Raw genomic sequence first — 21,466 nt, forward strand, 5'->3', positions numbered from 1 at the left:
GCCTGGTCCCCTCGCCTCGGCTGGGCGGCGGCCGGTGGCCAGGTGCCTGTTTATTTACGACCTGTTGCTGAGCCGGGAAACCATGTTCCCATGTGCTCACCCTCCTCGCTGTGCTGCATGGGTGGGTCAGCCGGGAGCCATAAATCCGCGAGCCGCCCTCGCAGGCCCGTCCCGTCCGGCCCCCGCGCCCTCCCCGCTCCTGGCTTCCAGCGGCTCCAGATTGATGCGATTCCGGGAGTTCATCTCCGTGCGGGGAGGCCGGGGGCTGGGCGGGTGCCGAGCTCCGGCCTGGAGCCTGTCGGGCTCGAGCCCAACCCCAGCTGCTTCCGTCTCCGCGGGGTCTCCGTCTGCGGAGCGGACGCGGTGGGCGGTGCTCGTGGGGTGGTGTCGCGTGTGCGACGCTCGGGGCGTCCCAAGTGCCGGAGAGCCGCTCCCCCGACAGCTTTCTGCTGCTGCCCGCGGACTGGAGCAGCGTTCCCAGCTTTTGAAACACGTCACGTCTGTTCCCCCACTCCACCCTCACCCACTTGTTTTAACGTAAAAGCTGTATTGAGGTGCAGTTCACATGCCGCGCGGTTCTAGGTTTTTAGTGTGTCCGCCGTGTACTCATCCCTGCAGCCCATTTGGAGCATCCAGCACCCCCCCCAGGCCCTACACTCATCCCAGCCCCCTCCCCTTCCGCCGACCCCAGCCCCCCAGCCCAGCCCCTGGCAAACACCCGTCTGCCTTCTGTCTTCGGATTTCTCTGTCCTGGACGTTGCATGTAAATGGAATGGTGAGGTGTGTGGCGCCCCTTCACTGTGCCCGGTGGCCGTGTAGTTGGGCCGAGACCCAGGACGTGGCTGTGCCTGGGAGGCCTCCTCCATCTCCGTTTGGGCAGTGCCGGCCCTGTCCTGTGGGTCATCCTGACGCGATGGGGTGGATGCATCCTGCCCAGTGCCCGGGGGGAGGAAGCAGAAGCCGTGGGGGGTGGGAGAGCTGGGGCCCTTTCCCTGCACTCTGCGGCCGCGCCCTGCTGTCTCCTCACACACACAGACAGGCACGGACACGCACGGATATGCACACAGGTGCACACGGACACACAGACACAGGCATGCACAGACACGCACGGATATGCACACAGATGCACACGGACACACAGACACAGGCATGCACAGACACGCATGAATATGCACACAGATGCACACGGACACACAGACACAGGCATGCACAGACACGCACGGATATGCACACAGATGCACACGGACACACAGACACAGGCAGGCACAGACACGCATGGATATGCACACAGATGCACACAGACACACAGACACAGGCAGGCACAGACACGCACGGATATGCACACAGATGCACACAGACACGGACACAGGCAGGCACAGACACTCATGGATATGCACACAGATGCACACAGACACACAGACACAGGCAGGCACAGACACGCATGGATATGCACACAGATGCACACAGACACACAGACACAGGCAGGCACAGACACTCATGGATATGCACACAGATGCACACAGACACACAGACACAGGCAGGCACAGACACGCATGGATATGCACACAGATGCACACGGACACACAGACACAGACGCACGGATATGCACACAGATGCACACGGACACACAGACACAGGCAGGCACAGACACGCACGGATATGCACACAGATGCACACGGACACACAGACACAGGCAGGCACAGACACGCATGGCTATGCACACAGATGCACACGGACACACACATCGGGCTTCTGTGCCAGCTTCAGGTGGGCCACTGCTCTCTGGAGGGTCTAGAGAATCTCCTGAGCTCTCAGGGACCCCGATCCCCGGTCAGAACGCCCTAGCAGGGGGGTGAGGGCACGGCACCCTCAGCCCCCGCCTGCGTGCTCGCCCTTTCCCACTGTTCACGTCTTCTGTCCTGCCCTCAACTTGAGCACTCCTCCGTTCACCCCTTTCCTTGGTTCACCCTGGCCCGTGTCACTCCTTTCCTTTAAAGGACAGAATAACACTCCAGGCGTTTGTCTCTCCTGTTGCTAAGCGGCTCCTCGGCCGAGCGCGCTGCCAGTTGTCTGGGGTAATAAACGGCTGTTGGAGCATCTCCCACAAATGCTTCTCTATCTTCTGGTCACTGCCTTGGGGAATAGTCCCGAGAGCAGACGGCGGGGTCCAGGGCTGGGAACGAAGGCTCACTGAGTCCTTCTGACCCCGGGGACGGCTGTTCGGGAAAAGCCCCTGCGAACCGTGAACCCGTGAGGGAGGGCCGCGGCCTTTCCTGAGCGACGCATGTGCCCGGGACTGTGCCGAAACCACACCAGGGAGAGGACGTGGCTCTGCTCTGAGTGACACCGGGGTCAAAGACCTGGGGTCCTCTCCCCGCCTCGCCCCACTCACTGAGTGGCCCTGAGCGAGACCCTTCCCCTCGCTGAGCCTCGGCCTTCCCATCTGGGAAATGAAAGGGTTGGATGGGCGATGGCGGCCGCGAGCCCCTGGCGGCTCCGGCCCGTGACCTACCCGGGGAGGCTGGGCGAGGCGCAGTTTCTAGGCAACACTGTTTGTTTGCGCCTCTGATGCGTAGCTGGGACAGCTGCTAGCGCTCCCGGCCCCGCTCCCACTCCCGGGGGCAGCCGGCCAGGGTCCCGCACTGGGCGGGACCCAGCCTCATGGCGGGGAGGGGGCAGCTGGCAAGGCGGGGCAGTCGGCACCCCTAATCCCTCTCTGGCCCAGTTGCCCCAGGACCACGGGGGTTCTGGTGACCCAGGAATAAAGCCGCTCCCTCCCCAGCATGGCATGGACCCAGGGGCCCCTCGTGGGTCTCCACCTTGGAGGGTCCACAGCTCATAATGCTCCCCAGCCTGGTGGCTCTGAGGTCTTGGTCTTGTCAGCCTGTGGCCAGCATCTCTTTCTGGAAAACTTGGCAGCGAATTAAACTTCTGAGCGGACCGTTTAGGTCACCGTAGCGGTCGGCAGGGTGGTAGCAGAGGGCAGGGCGCGCCCCAGGTCGGCCCTGGCCAGCTGGGGCGATGACAGCGGGTCCCACCTGCCTGCGGGCCTGTTGGGAGTTTTAGGTGAAAATATCCATGGAGGGCGCTCAGCTTGTGTCCAGGGGTGGCACATGGGGCGCGCCCCATAGGTGACAGCCACCCCCGTTAACGTGGCTTGGCATACGTTTCTTGGGCTCACCGGATGGCACCTTCTCCCTGTCGCTCACATATTGTCATTTGGTGGGCACCAGCCCCTCTGCCTGAATTCTCCGGCTTGGTGTTGCCATGCGGGGCTCCCCCATGAGGGTCAGTGGTGCAGGTGAGGCCCCGGCAAGGAAATGAAGTTCAGAGCGGCCGGTGGTGGGTGAAGGCCTTGGCTGGTGGTGCAGATGGGTGGGCCCTTGCCCTGCACGGGCTCAGACCCCACCCTGGTCCCCGCAGACATTGGTACGTGGGGGTGGGTGTCTGTGGATGAGGGTCAGCCCTCCGGCGGGCTGGATACGTGGGGAGGGCTGTGCATCCGCAGCCACGGAGCCTCCTTCAGGAAGGGTCTGTGCTCTCAGGGTGAGTGTGCAGATGGGTCCTTTAGAAATGGGGACAGTGGTCCTAACAGCATGGGACAGAGCAAGGGGGACTGGGCGCAGACAGGCCACCTGACGTGGAGCAATCCGAGGATAGGAGCCCTTCCTTAGCCCTGCGGCAGCCGGCCCACCTGGACCCCTCTTCATCGAATGAATGAATGAATGAATGAATGAACGAATGAGTGAGCAATTGGCTGAGCTGGGCCCCACGATCTCAGAGCCAGGCAAGTGCATGGAACCCGCCTGGCCTCCCCAGGGAAGAGCCGGGGCTGCTGCGGCCTGGAAGGGGTCTGGAGGGCGGGAGAGTGTCCTTGGGACGGGCGGGAGGCAGGAAACAGCGTGAGCAGAGGCGGAAGGGAGTGTGTGCGTGGAGCGCCGGGATTGAGCACCTGCTGTGGTCAGGACCTGTGCTAAGGGCAGGGACACGGCAAGCACCTGGGCACACCTGGCCTCTCCCCTCACTGAGCCGTCCAACAGTGACAGGTGCTCACAGGTGCGGTGGGTGCCGTAATGGCTCCAGGAACGTGTGACCAGGGGCAGGGCATCGGCTGGGCAGCAGGGGTGGCTCACCTGAGCCACAGTGGAGAGGGAGACGGGAAGGTGACTGGAGCGGGGTCACGGTGAAGATATGTGCTGGCAGCGAGGCGGACGGTGCAGCCTGGGGACTCGCGTGCTCCCGAGCACTGTCTGTCAGGTGTCCTCTGGTCTCCCTGGGCAAGTGGGTCCCCCTTGGGGCTCAAAGGAGGGACCCGGTAGGGTAGGTAGGTCCCTCTCAGACCCACGACCCGCCGCCCCCCCCCCCCCATTGCGTGGTTGTGTGAATCTTGACGCTGACAGCCAAGCGAGGGCTGGAGCCCGAGGGATGTCATAAACAGGAAATTCCCCGAGAATCTGGGCGCCACACAGAGCCATCTGGACACTCACGCCACCGTGACAGAGCAGCTGCCGCTAATTACGCCACATGCACACCGCAGCAGTGCGCTCCCCGCTTCTTCCCACCTCTCCTGGCCCCTGGCCCACCCCGGGCTGCAGCCCCCGCACCTGCCCCAGCTTCTGGGAAAGTGGAGGGAGAGCTGGGTCGCAAGCTGGTTGGTAAGGGCTGCGATGGCGGAGAGTGCAGGCGGCTGTGGGGATCCAGAGGACGCACCCACCAGCCTTGGGGCAACAAGGCAGCCTTCCTGGAGGAGGCGATGTTTAAGTTGAGGCTTGAGCAGGTGCGATCCGGGTGAGCAGGAGGTGGAGGAGTGCCCCAGGTGGGAAGAAAAGCACGTGCGCAGGAGGGGAGGTGGGGTGGCCCTGCCGCCCTCAGGAAGAGCAGTGGCCTCGTGCTCCCCTGCGAGGTGGGGTGGGGCTGGGGGCCTGGTCTGTGGGTCCCTACAAGCCATGACACCCTGCAGTAGGCAGCCACGGGGGCAGGTGGTTAATGTGGGCCAGTGATGTGGCCAGACGGGCACTGAAAGTGAGCACAGGCCCTGCGGGCCGGCCTCAGCTTATCTACCTGTAAGGTGGACCCTCGCGTCCTTCGTTTCATTTTTTGTGCCACAGCGAGCAGCACACTTTCTGGGAAGTGACCTGGGCCTGCTCACAGGAAAGACAAGATGCCCACTGTATGGTTGAGAGTTGTTTCCATTTCTGGAAGTTTGTTTTATTATTTTTTACCCAGGAGCTCCCACTTCCTGGGAGCAAGGGGTTCTGTGGCTTTAAAGTCCCCGAAGGTAACCTCTGAGGTAGAGGAGTCCAGAGCTGCCTTTTTGAATATGAGGCCGCCGGGGTTCAGAGATGTCAACCGCCCTGCCTGAGGCTGCACAGCACGTCTGTAGCAGACACTGGACCTCAGATCCAGAACCGTTTCCCATCCCAGCCCTCTCTCCGCAGATCCACGCTGGCCCCGCTTTGCCAGCTGAGGTTTGCTGTCAAGTCTAGAGGGAACGGTGTCCCTGCCCCGAGTGTGGCTGTGCTCCAGCCTCCAACTGATCTGGCCCTTGTTTGGGGGACGTAAACATTATTCAACTTAAAAAATAACTAGATGAGGAAAGAGAAGAGTCGAGGGGGAGAGAGTGGAGCCAGGCAGGGGAGATGTTTGCCTGAAGACCACACTGGATCTGCTCCCGGCCGCCCAGCTTACTGGAGACTGGGGGGCGGGGGCGGGGGCCCAGACACCCTGCGGAGGGATCCTTACTAACAGCATCGAGCACTTACTATGTCCCGGGCCCTGTGGGTGTTGCGCGTGTCACGTCACTTGGGACTCACCATCCCCTGTGACTCCTGATGAGGACCCTGAGACGCGGGGAGATGCAGCGCTTGGCCCAAGGTCAGCCTGTAAGAGGCAGAGGGTGGTCCACGCAGGGGCCGCTTGCTGTCACAGCCCACTCCTATCTGCCCTGCCATGCTGCTCCTCGGGGTGTGCACACTTCCTTGTGTCCCTGGGCAGTGCTCCCAAGGGGTGACCCTCTGACCACCTGTCTCAGAGCCACCTGGGCCTGGGAGTCTGCATGTTTCACGTACAGCTGGGAGATTCTGGTGAGAAGCCCTGTCCTCCAGGGTGTGAGTGACGAGGTCTCTACCTGTAGGAGCGGCTGGTGTTCCAGGCTGTGGCCCAGGAGCCCTGCTCCTGTCGGTAGGGGACACATGCCATACAGCTCTGTGCAGAGCTCTGGCGGGGAAAGAAAGAAAGAGCAAGAGAATGAAGTAGGGAGGGAAAGAAAGGAGAAAAGGAAAAATATAAATGTCTAAATGTCCACCGAAAGGGGAATAAATTGACCAACGGTGGCATGATCACGCAGGGGAATACTATATAGCTGTGAAAAATGAATGAATCAGCCCTACACACATACACATGATGCCACTGTGTTTTAAACCGTACAGAACTGCAGTACATACTGTTTGTGGATGCACTGCTCTCGCCATGGTAGCAGCTGACCTTTGTTGAGTCCTACACCACTCTAGGCACTGGGCTGTGAATTAGGTCATTCAGGTGTCTGGACAGCTCGGTGAGGGATATAAGCACTACTGTTGTCTGTTTTCCAAAATGAGACAACTGAGGCACAGAAAGTTTAAGCGACTTGCCCAACCCCACACAGCACGCACATAGCAGAACAGGGTTGGCCCCGGGTGGCCTGGTCCAGTGCCAGGATGCTAGAGACCCCTGCCCAGGGTGTCATTTACAACTGTCCTCAGAGGACTTGCCCTAGGTGCCTGCTGGATGCTCCAGACAAACCAGAGGAGGGGGGCTGGGCAGGGGGCTGATACCCTGCTTTACAGGTGGGGTCCAGGGGCCCAACAGAGCAAAGCTAGTGCCTAAGGCCGAACAGCGAGTGAGCTGCCAGCAACAGCAACCTGTTTGATAAGCGCATGCCCAGCACTTTGCTTGCAGCTGCCTCGGAGATGGGAATTATTGTCAGCCCCATTTTGCAGAGGAGGAAACTGAGGCTCTGCAGAAATGGGAGTGGGGACCAGGGCTGGAGCCCAGGCCTCTTGGGCTCTAGAGCCCAGCTGGAACCTGGTGAGCACAGGCTGGGGCGTTGGCCCTTGGAGTCCCCACCGCCTCGCTGGCCACTACACTTGGGGCCAGCTGGGGCCACTGGCCGCAGCTGCTCTCTCTGTTTATGGGGGCAGGGGCTGCGAGGAGCCAGCACATATGGGTGGTGACATCATGTCTGCGGGGGCCCCCTGGCGTCCAGCCCAGCTGCACGAGCCTGGCTGGGGGTCCCGGATCCCTGTGGGAAGGGAGTCGGCAACTTCAGCAAGGTGGGCTGCATGGGGGGGCCAGTGATGAGCCGCCACAGCTTCCCCCTGAGGGCCCAGCACTGTGCTCAGGGCATTGGGCAGACCCCTCAGGGCACTGGGTGAGGAGCCTGGGTCTCCGGCTGGCAGAGTCTCCAAATACAGCCTCCTCCGCCCCCTCACACCCACTCAGAAAAGGGTCGAGGAGTGGCACGCGTGTGCATTGGAGGGGGAGAGAGCAGAGATCCAGCGGCAAGCAGGTGCTGCGCCTGGGGCTGAGCCCGTGCAGGACCTGCTCGCCCGCCTCAGCCCCTCTTAGTGTGCCCATTTCACAGATGAGGAAATGGAGGCCCGGGAGATGAAGGGACTTTCTTCATCCAGCTAGGAAAGGTTCAGAGTTTGGACTCGAATCCAAGCTGGCAGACTCCTAATCCAGTGCTCTCTGTCTCACCAGTTGGGGTGGGACCTGGCTTTGGCCTGACAGTTCAGGGAAGCGGAGGTTGCACAGAGGGGAGGAGTGAAGGGTGGGCAGTGGTCACTGCTTCAGTCCTGGCAGGCTTCCTGGGGAAGGTGGCTGGTTTGAGTTGGGTCTTGAGGCCTGGGGTCGGTTGGGGTCTCACCGGAGCCTCTCATTCCTACAGGCATCACCTTCTCCCGTCGGGCTCCCTGCGTCTGGCCCAGGCCCAGGTCGGTGACAGCGGTCTCTATGAATGCCGAGCCAGTAACCCTGCAGGGTCTGCCTCGAGGCGCTACGTCCTTGGGGTGCAAGGTAAGGCCTGGCCTGGGGGCTTCTGTCATACCCATTGCCCTGCCCTGTCTTTCCCAGGCCTTCTCAGTGCCCCTCCCCCAGCTCCACCTGCTGGCTCTGTCCCCTCTTCATGGTTCCCCATCACCCCTACTTTCTGCCTGTCTCAAGCCCTATTTCCTTTCCCTCCCCCTTTCACCCCTCTCCTGTACCCCTTGGTTGGGGCCTGGAAATGCTGCTCAGAGGCCTCTGAGTACCAAGAGCAGGGCCCAGGGGGCCTAGGGCAGTGGGGACTTGTGGGCTGGGAGAGACCCACAAAAGGGTTCTGATTCCCGGCCCATCGGGGGGCCTGGGTGCCATTCACAGAAGCCAGCAGTTAGAGTCACCCCACCAAAGAGGCAGGGAGCTTGTCCTCTCCAGGAGCCCCGAGGAGTCACAGGAGATTGGCCCACCAAGGCCTCGGGCCCCGTCCTGTCCCCCTCCCGTTTCCATGTGGCCCACAAGTGGAGAACGGTCTACATTTGTAAATGTTGGGGGAAAGGACAGACTTCTGTGACATGTGGAATGGCATGAAATTCAGGTTCCAGTTTTATAAACAGGAGTTTTATTGGAGCGCAGCCTCGCACATTCCTCACCTCTGGTGTGTGAGGCTGTCACTCCGTAACGGCCGAGTGGAGTGGAGACGGAGGCCATCTGGTCCGCAAGGCCTGGAGTGTTTACTCTCTGGCCCGTCACAGAAAGAGCCGACCCCTGAGCGAAGCCAACTGCCCGTTTCACAGGTGGGCAGGCTGAGGCCCAGAGAGGGAGGAGCTCAAAGGGCTGCAGAGGTTTTCCAGCCCACGAGAGAGACACGGCAGCAGGGGGCAGGGGGTGAGCAGGGCTGTGTTGAATCCTGACTCTGCCACCCACTAGCTGTGTGACCTTAAGCCAGCCGCTTAGCCTCTCTGAGCCTTAGTTTCCTCCTCTGTAAAACGCTTATCCCAGAGTTCCTGGCGTCAGGCACTCAGTGTAGTGGAAGCTGTAACTGTTTTCAGCAGGTGGGTGGTGTGGGGACAGGGCACATACCCCCTTGTGCCCTGGACCAAGGGGCTGCTGTCTGCCCAGGGGCCTGGTCCCCATGGATGGTCCTTTCTCGGGCTCTTTCTCCAAAGCTGGGAAGAGAGTGGGTGTCCCCAGCAACCCCTGAGTGCCCAGGACACTGTCCCAGTCTCCTGTGCAGCACCTAGAGCAGGGTAGCCCGTGGGGTCCAAGAATTTCCCTGGACCCCCTGGTCCGAACCCCAGGAGGCTTCTGGCCACACAGTCCCAGGGCTCAGGCCGCCCCAGCGGAGGGAGTGGGTGACTCTGTGAATGGGTGTGGCCTTACCTGCCCCCTAGGAAGGACCAGATGAGAGGGAGGGTGGGCAAGTCCCTCGGAAACACTGGTGGGAAGGGAATGAACGCCGCCAGCCTCCCGAGCTGGGGCGGGAGAGGTGGAGACGGAGCCATGGGAACGATTCAGGCGCCACTGGGGCCGCCCCTGAGCAGCTGCTTTCATCCTGGGGCGACTTTGTGATGAGGGGAAACTGAGGCTCCAGCCCGCTCAGGGGCCTGTGGCCGTGAGGGGCAGAGCTGGGATTTAAGGCCCCTCGTGTGTGTGTGCTGCCTCCCAACCTTGCCGCCCACCCTGAGTCAGTCTCTCTGGCCCCCGGGCCTCAGTTTCCCCATCTAGTACTAACATATTTCCCAGCTGCTAGTTCTCAAATGGTGTTGGGTGCACTTGGGTCTGGGGTGGGGGTGAGAGGGAGGGGATTGGGGCTGGCGAGGTGGGGAGTGGGGAGTCCTTTCTATGGGTCTGGCCTCTGTGACTCCCAACCCAGGGCCCCCCGCCTTGAACCCCTCCCCGTGTCCCTGTCAGTCCCCCCCCAGGTGCAGCCAGGCCCTCGGGTCCTAAAGGCCCTGGCCGGCGAAGCTCTGGACCTGAACTGTGTGGCCGAGGGCACCCCGGAGCCCAGGCTGAGCTGGTCCAAGGACGGGGCCGTGCTGCGGAGCGGGGGCCCCGAGGGCTCCGTCCATTTTGCAGCCATCGGAACCTCCGACGCGGGCACGTACCGCTGTGAGGCCTCCAGCAGCGCCGGGGCGGACGCCTGGGAGCTGGAGCTCCGGGTGCTGGGTGAGCCCCTGAGCCCCAAACTCGCCTCTCCCCACCTTCCCAGCAGCAGCCTGGGCTCTGAGGTGCTTGTCTGCTCCTCTGGGCTCAGGGGCCTGCTTGCCCCTGCCTTCCTCCCTGCCCCCAGCCCCGAGGTGTGGGGGAGCCTTTTTCAGCCCCGAGGATACTCTGTCCTCTGGGGTAGTAATTGAGGAGCAGGGCCTGGGCCCCTGTCCAGCCCCCTCCACTTACCAGCTGGACAACTGTAGGCCATTTACACTCTGACCCTCAGTTTTCTCAGCTGTAAAATGGGTTTGGTAATATGTGAGGGGCAGCGAGGGAATGTGTGCAAAGCACCTGGAGTATATAAAGACCTGGACCAATGGCGCTAGCATTCCCCCTGCTGTGAATTTAAAACCAGCTTTGCAAGTGCAGCTCGAGGGGAAGCTCGGCCTCGCAAGCCCTGGTGGCTTCTCGGTGGGCTGCCCGTGGGGGCCGGCCACCAGCACCGGCCCTAACTCGCTTGCCTGAGGCTGAGGGCCGCAGCATGGGCTTGCACCCCCTCGTGCCCAGCGGGGCTGTGGGGGGGCACCCTCCTGACCGGCCCTGGGCCAGTCTTCGTGCTCAGGGGTGTGAGTGTGGCCACTTCACCTCCCACCAGAGCCGCCATCCTGGGGGACCGATGAGACCAGCGGGCTGCTGGAGAGAGTGGCGGGAGAGAACGCCAGCCTGCCGTGCCCTGCCAGAGGTGAGGCTGGGCCAGGGAGGTTGGCGGGGGCACTTCCATCCACACCCCGGTGCCCTGGGTCGCACGCCGTGGGCAGTGCCGTGGGTTGCGGTGGGTATGGCATCCTCACTAGCCAGGGCCATGCCAGGCATTTCATCCCATGGACACCCTGTAGGATGGGTATTAGCATTGGCTCTTTTTTATTAGGGGCAGTCCTGGCCCAGAGGGGTCAAGCAGCTTGCCACAGGTCACACAGCAGGAAGGTGACTCATAAAGCATGGTGTGGTTTGACCCCAGCCCCAATGCCCAGTTAAGCCCCAGGCCCCCCTGCACCTGGGGATTGTAACACCCGGGGTCCAGGGTCTTTGTGGGCTCGGGCTCGGTGGCCCCCGCCTCTCCCCATGCCCCAGGCTTTCTCATAGAGGATGGATTCATGTGGTCCTGGGCAAACCAGCCCTTCTGAGGCCCCCTTTGGGGCAGCAGCTCAGTGTGGGAGGTGACAGCCACCTCTGCAGTCAGCTGTCCAGCATTGGACCAGCCCAGGCTGTGTAAGCTGGGCAGGCGACACCTCCTTCCTGAGCCTGGTTTTCTCCTCTGGACAGTGGACCTGCCAGTCCCCCCTCAGGGCTGCTGCCGTGAGGGCCCAGTGAGGCAGCATGAGCTTTAGGTCCTGGCACCGTGCCTGGCACAGGGCAGGGGCTGGGGAAACGTGTCAAGTGAATGAATGCGGAATGAATGAATGATTTACCCTGCCGTGCCTGGCACATCTGCTCCCGCCCCAGCTGCTTCTTTGGCATGGGGCTCTTCTGCGGCTGGTGAGAGGACATGCGTCCCCCCTGTGCATGCATGGCACTGTCTTTAAGGCTGGGTGTCTGGGTGCCCCAGGAGCAAGTGGCAGGAGCCTGGCAGGAGCCTGCAGCTGGTTCTGGTCCCAGCTGCACTTCCGCGAGCCAGAGGGCCCAGGGGGGCCCCTGGACCAGGACCGAGGGAGAGGCAGGTGGGAGGCAGGCACCGAGCGGGAGCTGGGGGAGCCTGCGGAGTCCAGTCTGCAGAACTGCCCCCTGGAGGGACCCGCCGGCCTGCCCTTGGCCATGGCGCCACCTTGCGTCGGCCTGTGTGGCAGCAGGCAGCCGGCCGCTGGCCCACACTCGGGAGGCGGGACCCACCGGCGCCTCTGCCCTCGGTGCCTCGGGCTGCCCGGGTCCAGGGCCCCTCCCCTGGGCTAGACTGCGGCCTCAGCAGCAGAGCCGGCCCCTGGTAAACCACCTCGCCCTGGGGCACCTGCCCTGGCTGCCTTCCCTTCCAGGGCGCGGTGCCTGGTGGGCAGTGCTGGGCTCTGTCCGTCACCAGCTTGTGACTGTGGGCTTGGCGGGCACCGAGGGCTATCGGAGAAAGCACTGAGCCTGGTGGTGCTGGGACACAGGAGCCCAGGTGCCTGCGGGGGGTGGCACCATTCACCTCCTCCTTGGGTGGGACTTGCTGGCCCCCTGAACTGGAGGTGGGAGGGGAGGGGAGGGGTTTCAAGGGCAGCTCTGAGTGCCCTGGAATCTTCCTGACGGCGCAGTTCTGTGGTCACAGCTCTTGCAGGTTAGATTTTTTATTTTGCATTAAAATCTCCAGTTAGGCACTCCCCCCCCCCCACCTCCACCTTTAACCTTGGTGCCACCAGCGAGGAAGGCTGCCTTCAGGTGTGCCCAGTGGATCCTCTAGCCTCTGTATGAGTGGGTGAGAAAAATAGAAATAAGAAATGTAATTCATGGGGAAAAAAGTTCCAGGGTTCAAAACCCAATCCCCTCCGCCCCTCCAGGCCAGCAGCTCTGCAGTCCCGGATCCTGGGGACTCAGGGCAGGGGGAAGACAAGAGCAGGTGTGGGGGGCCGTCGGGGAAGCTGAAGGTGCTGGGAGGGCATGTGGGGTGTGCGGTGTGGTGTGGGGTGTGCTGTGTGTCTGTGCATCTGTGTGTGTGTTGTGTGCTGTGTGTTCATGCACATGTCCCCACAGTAGGGAAGCAGGCCCCTAGCAGTGGGACACTCCAAGAGGAAGCCACAGCGGCTCCCACGAGGAAACAGACCCCTCGGGTGGGGTTACCCTGCCCGAAGGTGCACAGAGGGGCGGCCATGGGCCCCCCCCTTTTCCTCTCAGCCGGCAGGCAGGGTCCCAGCACTTGAAGGGGGAACAGCCAGTGCAGAGTGGAGTGCGGCAGGGCCCCCCCCAAAGAAATGACACTTAGGGGGCCTTGATCCTGCCCCCCAAGCCCACCCAAGTGGGGTGGCCCACCCCTCCCTCCGATGGCGTTTTCTCTGAAAGAGTGACAGAGACAGAGGGAGTGTCTGCCATGGGCGCCCAGGGCCGCCAGCGAGATGGCCCGTAAAGCTCAGGGTGTTGACATTAATTAGTATCAGCAAGGATCGGAGCCCCGATGATGAGTGGGGGCTGAGGGTGCTGACCTGTGAGTTTGGGGGAGCTCCCCCCACAGGGTCCCCTCCTCCTCAGCACCTGCTATGTGCCGGGCACTGGGCCTGCCGCTGGCGGAGCAGCAGGGAGCAAAGCAAAGGCCCCGGCCGTGGGGAGACAGACAGTAGACAGAAACCGAAGCAGGGGCACCGAGGTCCATGGGAGGGTCGGAGACGCAGGGAGGACAAGGAGCTTGGGCGTGGGGCGGGTGCCGTGCCCGTGGGGCAGGGGCTCTGAGAAGGAGCCAGGGCGCTGGGCTCCTGTGCCATGGCCCCCAGGGTGCTGGGAGGCTGGACACGCAGCACCGGGTGGGGAGGGTCAGCGACGTGCCCACGGGACAGTGTGGGCCTGGAGGGGCGGGGGCAGGGTGTCCGTGCTGATGACTTCCTGCGCCTGGCCAGGGACACCCAAGCCACAGGTCTCGTGGAGGAAGGGCCCATCCTCAGAGCCCCTGCGTGACCGGCCGGGCCTGGCGGTGCTGGACGAAGGCTCTCTGTTCCTGGCCTCGGTCTCTCCCTCCGACAGCGGAGACTACGAGTGCCAGGCCACCAACGAGGCGGGCTCCGCATCCAGGAGGGCCAAGCTGGTGGTCTATGGTGAGCAGGGACCCCAAGCTGGGCAGCTGGTCCAGAGCCAGAGCTCGCCAGAGGGGAGGCTGCAGGCTGCCCCGTGCCTGGGGCGGGGAGGGCTTGAGGGCCTTGGGAGAGCAGCGGGTCACAGGGCCACCCCCTTCCCCCAAGTGACCCCCACAGAGACAGTGTGAGGGGAAGAGCCTGGAACTCCGTTAGTGGCATTAACATGGTCCCGTAGGTGACTGCATTTTAAAATGAGCCCCATGGCCCACCTCTGCTGAAACCTGCTAAAAGTGACCCGAGGCTCATGTCCTTCCCCCCCATCCACAGAGAACCAGGGCCCTTTCCCTCCACGTGGCTGACCTGGAGGGGGTGGGGAGGTGGTTTTAATGGCTCCTAATGGGCCACCTTCAGCCTCCCTGTCACCAGCCACCCCAGCTTGCCCTGTAAGGACTTGCCTGGGGAGTTTGTTACAAAGACATACCCAGGCCTCACCTTCCGAGATTCCCACTCAGAGGACCCTCGAGGGGCCCGTGACAACAGGTTGAGGGTAGAACTGGGTGGATGGGGGCTCCGGCATCTTTGGAAGTTGAGTGCCAGAGAGGGGCGTGTGTGCGTGGGCACAGCTGGGGACCCCAGGATCTGGGGCTGCCTGTCCAGGCCAGGAAGAGCGGCCCAGACGGGGTCCAGGCAGCTGTGGCTCCGGAAGGGACACTCCTCTACCTGTCCTTGTTCCCAGTGCCCCCCAGCATCCGGGAGGACGGGAGCAGGGCCAACGTGTCGGGCATGGCGGGGCAGCCCCTGACGCTGGAATGTGATGCCAATGGCTTTCCAGCCCCTGAGATCGTGTGGTTCAAGGATGGGCAGCTGGTAGGTGTCCCTTGGGCAGTGGCCAGGCTGTGGGTAGGATTTGGATAGGGTATGGGCCTCCTGGACAGGTTCCAGTGTGCCAAGGTGTGGCAGGGAGATGTGACAGGTGTCTTTAGGAATGCATGGGGACCCAGGGCAAGGGAGGACTGATGCCCGGGGGGCTGCATGGTGGAGAGGGCACAGAACTATCCTAGGAGTCAGAAGCCCCAGGCTCCTGTCGCCAGCTAGCTCCCTGGGCCTTAGTTTCCTTATTGCCAATGACTGAGGGTAGCTGGCCCCTGCTCACCAGCTCCCTCTGACCTCTCCTGCCCAGATCCCGGAGGTGGGCAGCCACCGCCTCCTGAACGAGGCCCGGGCCCTCCACTTTCCCAGCATCCAGGCGGGCGACTCTGGCCTCTACTCCTGCCAGGCAGAGAACCAGGCGGGCACCGCCCAGCGGGACTTCGAGCTTCTGGTGCTCAGTGAGTGAGGCCTGAGCCCCTGAGCTCCCAGCGTGTCTGGCCCTGCAGCCCTTACCCTTCGAGGAGGGAGGTGGGGGAAAAGGGGACACTGCTGAGAGTTGGGGCACAGAGGGGCCCACACCAGGCTCAGCTCCTCACGGAGCTCTCAGGGCAGACATTAGAGTCACATAATTAGCAGAGTAGTGACTGTTGTGTCACCTGCTGCAAGAGGAAACACGGGTGCAGGCGTCAGAGGAAACACGGGTGGGGCTGATCCAGCCAGGGGTTTGGGGGAGCTTCCCAGGCAGGACACAGGAGAAGGGGAGGGTGCACCAGGCAGGGGACCCGCACAGGAAAAGTGTCCCCTGTACCCCTTCTTGTCCCCAGTCCCACCTTCCGTGCTTGGAGCCGGGGCCGCCCAGGAGGTGCTGGGCCTGGCCGGTGCCCAGGTGGAGCTGGAGTGCCGGACCTCAGGGGTCCCCACGCCACAGGTGGAATGGACCAAGGACAGGCAGTGAGTGGCCCGCCTGGTGGACGTCGTGGGGGTGGTGCCCAGGCCTGGCCGGGTGGACAGGGGGCTCTGGGAGGTTGAACTTCGTGGGGGCTTGACAGGCAGTGCATGTGCCACCAGGGCCCAGGCAGCGGGCAGCGTGGGCCCCTCCCACCCAGCCTGGGATCGCCCAGGGGAGACCAGCTCTCACCCAGCAGGACTCTCTCCTCACTCAGCCTTCCTTTTATTTTTTTTGTAACCCTCGCCCGAGATTATTTTTTCCGTTGCTTTTCAGAGAGAGTGGAGGGGAAAGAGAGAGAGAGAGAGAGACATAGACGTGAGAGACACCTCGACTGGTTGCCTCCCGCTCACGCCGCCGCTGGGGCCGGGGATGGCGCCTGCAACCAACGCACGTGCCCTTGGCTGGAATCGAACCCAGGAGCCTTCAGCCCTCGGGCCGATGACCTAACCACTGAGCCAAACCGGCCAGGGCTCAGCCTTCCTTTTTTAAAATACTTTTTTTTTAGGTGAAATTAACCACAATTAGAGTCCACAATTCAGTGGCATTTCGCACATCCACAGTGTTTCAGTGTTGCACAAGCATCGCCTCTTAGTCCCAGGACATTCCCTCTTCCCTCTTCCCAAAGGCGGCCCCCTGCCCCTCGGCCTCACTCCCCCGCCCCTCCCACCCCCAGCCACCAGCCTTCCTGTCTCTGTAGATGTCCCTGCATGTCACGTAAATTTCGTGCAGCTACACAGCGGGTGGCGTTTGGTGCCCGGCTCCTTCCCCTGAGCGCGTAGTCCGGGGACCTTCCTGGTGTGGCGGGTGTCTGAATGCGCTGGGGCCTCGGCGCGTTTTGTCTGTTCGCCGCCGACGGGCACGTGGACGGTTGGCACCTTGGTGGCTGTGACTCTCTCAGCCTCCCTTGTCCCCCGCGCAGCGGCCCCCGCCGGCGCCTCGGCCTGACTCGCACTGTTCTGACCGTCTCCAGGCCGGTCCTTCCCGGAGACCCACACGTCGCGCTCCAGGAGGACGGCCAGCTGCTCAGAATCGCCAGCAGCCACCTGGGGGACGAGGGGCGGTACCAGTGCGTGGCCTTCAGCCCCGCCGGCCAGCAGGCGAAGGACTTTCAGCTCAGAATCCACTGTGAGCCTGGCGCCTCCCCGGGCTGCGGGCCGAGCCTCCCGGGGCTCCGGCTGCACAAAGGGCGAGGCAGAAACCCCACCCTTCCAGTAAAGCTGGGGACGGGGAGGACAGAGGGGACCTGGACCGACCTTCCCCACACCCCATGGTCCCATCCCACGTCGCAAGTCTTACTGCTCCTGATAGCACTTGGGGTGGGCTTTTTCTTTAATTTTTTTCTTTAAACCCAGTCCCTTTCTTTACACTGAAACGCATTTATTTTATTATTTTCTTAGATATATTTTTATTGAGTTCCAAGAGAGGAAGGGAGAGGAAGAGAGAGATAGAAACATCAGTGAGGAGAGTCATGATCGGCTGCCTCCTGCACGGCCCCCTCCTGGGGATCGAGCCCGCAACCCGGCCTGGACCGGGAATCGAACCGTGACCTCCTGGTTCATAGGCCCACAACCACGGAGCCTCGCCAGCCAGGCTGGCACACATTTATTTAAAAAGATCCTTAATATCTCACCTGTATGCGGGAAGCCAGGTCCGCTTGGCCTCCGTGGGGGGAAGTTGTAAAACCAAACGCTCTGGAAGGAAGGGACCCGGAGGTGCTCAGGCGCGAGCGGCCTGTGAGGGCGCTGAGCCGCGTCGGCTCTCGGTGGTGGAGGGCCGGGTAGAAGGTGCTAGAAAGGCTGAGTTTGGAGTCCTATAAAACAGTGCCTTTTCCTTTGCCGTAATCGTGCTGGAAGGAGATTTGGGAAGGCGTAGTCCAGGCGTGGGGAACGTCCTGCCCAAGGGCTGTATACCACTCGCGAAATCGTTTGGTCTGGCCCTGCCAAGGCAACCGCAAGCAGGACTCAAAATTCAATAAATCTAGCAGCTTTCTGAATAGCTAATTTTTAAGTTGATAATTTTGTGTGGCCTGAGAATGATGTTATAAATACACAAATGGCCCTTGGCAGAAAAAAGTTTCCCCACTCCTGATAGCCTGTCCACGGTGAGACTCGGTGTTATTTTAGGCCGTGGCCTGCGTTCTGCCCCCTGGGAACCCCTGATTGGGTTTAGCCCCTCATTCTACAGATGGGGAGACTGAGGCCCAGCAAGGGTAAATGACCTACCTGGGTCCTATAGCCAGTTATAGGCAGAGTGGGACCCAGAGCCCCAGTGGTGCCCCCAGCCCCCCCCTTCTGCACTTCTTGTGATGACCTGGCTTGCTTTCCACATTGGCAAGTGCGATGCTGGCCTCTCCTGTCCCAGACTCTGCCTCTCTCCTGTAGTCAAAGCCTGTAACCGGTGCAGGTCTGTGGCACAGGCGTGTGCATGCCGCCCTGGGGGGTGGGACACTAGCTGCCTCAGGGGGCTCCCTGTGACCACCCCCCATTGTCCTCAGCACCTCCCACCATCTGGGGCTCCAACGAGACCAGCGAGGTGGCTGTCATGGAGGGCCACCCGGTGCGGTTCCTGTGTGAGGCCCGAGGAGTGCCTGCTCCTGACATCGCCTGGTTCAGGGACGGGGCCCCGCTGCCCCCCAGCCCCGAGGCTGTCTACACCAGGGGCGGCCGGCAGCTGCAGCTGGCCCGGGCCCAGGGCTCAGATGCTGGCATCTACACCTGCAAGGCCAGCAACCCTGTGGGGGTGGCGGAGAAGGCCACCAGGCTGGAGGTGTATGGTGAGTTGCCAGGGTCAGCGGCCAACAGTGGTCAGCTGGGCGTGTGGAGGGAGGGATTCGGGGCAATGATGCCACCACCCATCTCCGTAGATCAGTGACGGGAGTGGCTGGAAGAGGATTCTCCTAGAAGCGGGGAAACTGAGGCCGGGATCGGAGGACCTGTCTAGGGGCCGAGGCAGAGTCAGGTGGAGAATCCAGGTTTTCCCTCAGGTTTTAGGGCTTTTCACGAACCCACACCCAGACCCTCATGACCACTGCTAGTAATTAGCTGATCTGAATTAATCGCCGACTGTGAGCCAGACCCCAGGGCGCTTCACAGCATCAGCTCCTCTAATTAGCATAGGGACTTGGGCTCCCTTCTCTCCACTTGTAGACGAGCGTGGTGGGCTCTGGGCTGGAGATGCCGGTCCAAGGTCACCCCAGTAGGATGTGATGGCAGCCAGTTCACACCCAGCGGTGGGGGGTGATCATAAGCCTTGCACGGTTAACCTCAGCGTTGGCCACCTTGAGGGGCTTGGCTCTGAGGCCACGCAGAGAATGCAGTGGGTGGGCAGGGGTGGGGTCTAAGCAGGGCCTGATGAGGTTTGGTGGGCAGAATGCAGGCCAGTGGGGTCATCCCAGCCCCTAATGAGGAGTCAGTTCAGGAGCTCTGGCCCCCAAAGATGCAGAGGGCTTGGGTGCTGGAGCCCCAGGGACCCCAAAGGGAAGTTGGGCTGTGTGGGGGGTGTGGGGATGAGCCAAGAGGCAGCTTGGGGACCCTTACTCGGGGATCTGCAGACCTCCTGGAAATTGATTGGGAAATGCATTGTGTGACTCAAATAAGGTTGAGGGGCACATCCTGGTCCATCGTCGCCCCATGTCCCCTGGCGATGGCTCCGTGGGCTCCCCAAGAGGAAGAGCGAAGCCCTAGGGCTGGCTACTCCCTTGGCCATCGCGGGCTGATGCACTGGGTTCTGCCATTGTCCCGTCTGCTGCCGCAGGGAGTGGACCTGTAGGAACAGTGGCTTTGATCTTAAGCCCATCACTTTGAGTTCAGTGGATACTGAGACCTACTGTGTGCTGTTCCCGGAGACACACACACGCACACACACGTTACTGTGCTGCCTTGACCAGCCCAGGGGGACAACGGGGGGTGCAGGGAAGATTTGAGCAGTGTCAGGAGGGGGTGCCGCCGGGGGGCAGAGGAGGGAGAGAACGCTGCCAGCCACGGGCCAGGGCAGGCTTCCTGGAGGAGCTGATTTCTGGACTAAGGGTTTCGGCCAGTGCAGGTGAGGGAGGAGGCGTGTTACATGGCGTGGGGTCCGCGGGGGGCTTAACCAGGGCTGGTGTCGAGTCAGGTCCCTGAGCAGCCCCCGTCTCTTCCTTAGTCCCGCCCACCATCGAGGGCGCCGGCAAAGGGCCTCACTTCGTGAAGGCTGTGGTGGGGAGACCCTTGGGGCTGGAGTGCGTGGCCAGAGGCCACCCGCCCCCCACCCTCTCCTGGTACCACGAGGGGCTGCCCCTGGCGGAGAGCAACGGGACATGGCTGGAGGTGGGAGGCCGCGTGCTGAGCCTGGAGAGCCTGGGGGAGGCGTCCGGAGGCGTGTACAGCTGCGTGGCCAGCAGCCCCGCGGGGGAGGCGGTGCTGCAATACGCCGTGGATGTGCAGGGTGAGCCGGGACCTGTGCCACGAGTCACCCAGGCTGTGGACCCCTCCTCCCACACCTCTTGTGGGCCAGTGCCCACCGCCCCTTCTAGGAGCGGCTCCCAGTCAATGGGACGGACATTTATCAAGAACTCCCCGAGGCCCAGAGCTGGGTTGCGGGTGGCGGTGCTTCCCTTGCTGTCTTCCATGGGACAGACATTTCTCAGACATTAATTCTGGGCTGGCCCTGTGGTGCCGGAGATAATGCAGGGACCAAGGCAGACAGGTGGGACTCCTGAGCCCTGGGTCTGGTGGTGAGACAGACATTGAATAGGACAAGCCTCAGGGGAGGCCAGGGGGACCACCCACCGCATGTTCCTGGAAGGCCTTCTGGAGGAGGAACCATTCGTGGGGAACTTGAATGGTGGCGTGTAGCTTGGGCCTTACTCTGGGGGCACTGGGCACTTGGGAGGGCTTCAGGCTGGGGTTTGCTCAGCTCTGAGCACCCAGTGGGGATCCTGCCTGCAGTGCCCCCACAGCTCCTGGTGGCTGAAGGCTTGGGACAGGTGACCACCCTCGTGGGACAGCCCCTGGAACTTCCCTGCCAGGCCTCGGGCTCCCCGGTGCCCACTGTCCAGTGCGTATGGGGTGGTGAAGGCCAGGGCTGGGGCTGGGGTGGGGGCAGAGAGCATGCTTTGGGGGTGGGTGGGGACAGGAGACACTGCCCCTTCCTAGAGGTATGAAAAAGGCCACTGAGCCCGAGAAGTGCGAGCGGGCGGAGATGCTGCTAGGCCGCCTGCCTTGTCCGCTTGGCCCTGCCGTCCCTGGCCTCAGGCTGGCCCTTCCCCTTCCCCTTCCCACCTACCTTAGATGGCTGCAGAATGGCCGCCCAGCCGAGGAGCTGGCGGGGGTGCAGATGGCCTCCCGGGGGACCACACTGCACATCGACCACGTGGAGCCAGGCCACGCGGGCCTCTTCTCCTGCCAAGCCACCAACGAAGCGGGCACTGCGGGGGCCGAGGTGGAGCTGCTTGTGCACGGTGAGAAGGCATGGGTGGCCCGAGAGGCCAGGGGCACGGAGCCAGGGGGCCCTAAACATCTGAGGCTCTGGGAGGCCTACTGGGCATGGAAGGACGTGGGGCTGCTCTTCTTTCAACAGTGCTTCTGAGCTGGACTTCCCAGCTCCCCAAAGAGATGTGACATGCAAGGCTGCTCTTAGCTGTTTACCACACTTGTCACCTGTCCAGTCCACAGGCCTTCACCTTCCTCCCCAGGCTCCCTTCTCTCCCCGCGACCACCACAAACTTCATTCAACTCCTTAAATACATCAGCTCTCA

At 62.3% G+C, this 21,466-nt stretch overlaps 1 protein-coding gene across 1 annotated transcript in view; it reads left to right on the plus strand.

Annotated features, from left to right (window-relative positions):
• The window catches only part of HMCN2 (hemicentin 2), a gene marked incomplete at its 5' end in the record, with an annotated part of 129,630 nt that overhangs the window by 48,718 nt on the left and 59,446 nt on the right, over positions 1-21,466 (plus strand). The window contains 12 exons of the mRNA XM_081152147.1: positions 7,928-8,055; positions 9,928-10,182; positions 10,820-10,906; positions 13,740-13,934; positions 14,650-14,780; positions 15,094-15,241; positions 15,608-15,734; positions 16,703-16,857; positions 18,227-18,505; positions 19,873-20,154; positions 20,658-20,766; positions 21,000-21,169. Of these exons, the coding sequence (XP_081008273.1) occupies positions 7,928-8,055; positions 9,928-10,182; positions 10,820-10,906; positions 13,740-13,934; positions 14,650-14,780; positions 15,094-15,241; positions 15,608-15,734; positions 16,703-16,857; positions 18,227-18,505; positions 19,873-20,154; positions 20,658-20,766; positions 21,000-21,169 (2,066 nt within the window). The remainder of the gene's footprint in view (positions 1-7,927; positions 8,056-9,927; positions 10,183-10,819; positions 10,907-13,739; positions 13,935-14,649; positions 14,781-15,093; positions 15,242-15,607; positions 15,735-16,702; positions 16,858-18,226; positions 18,506-19,872; positions 20,155-20,657; positions 20,767-20,999; positions 21,170-21,466) is intronic.

This window comes from Miniopterus schreibersii, assembly GCF_964146895.1.
Source record: "Miniopterus schreibersii genome assembly, chromosome: 11".
Classification (NCBI taxonomy): domain Eukaryota; kingdom Metazoa; phylum Chordata; class Mammalia; order Chiroptera; family Miniopteridae; genus Miniopterus; species Miniopterus schreibersii.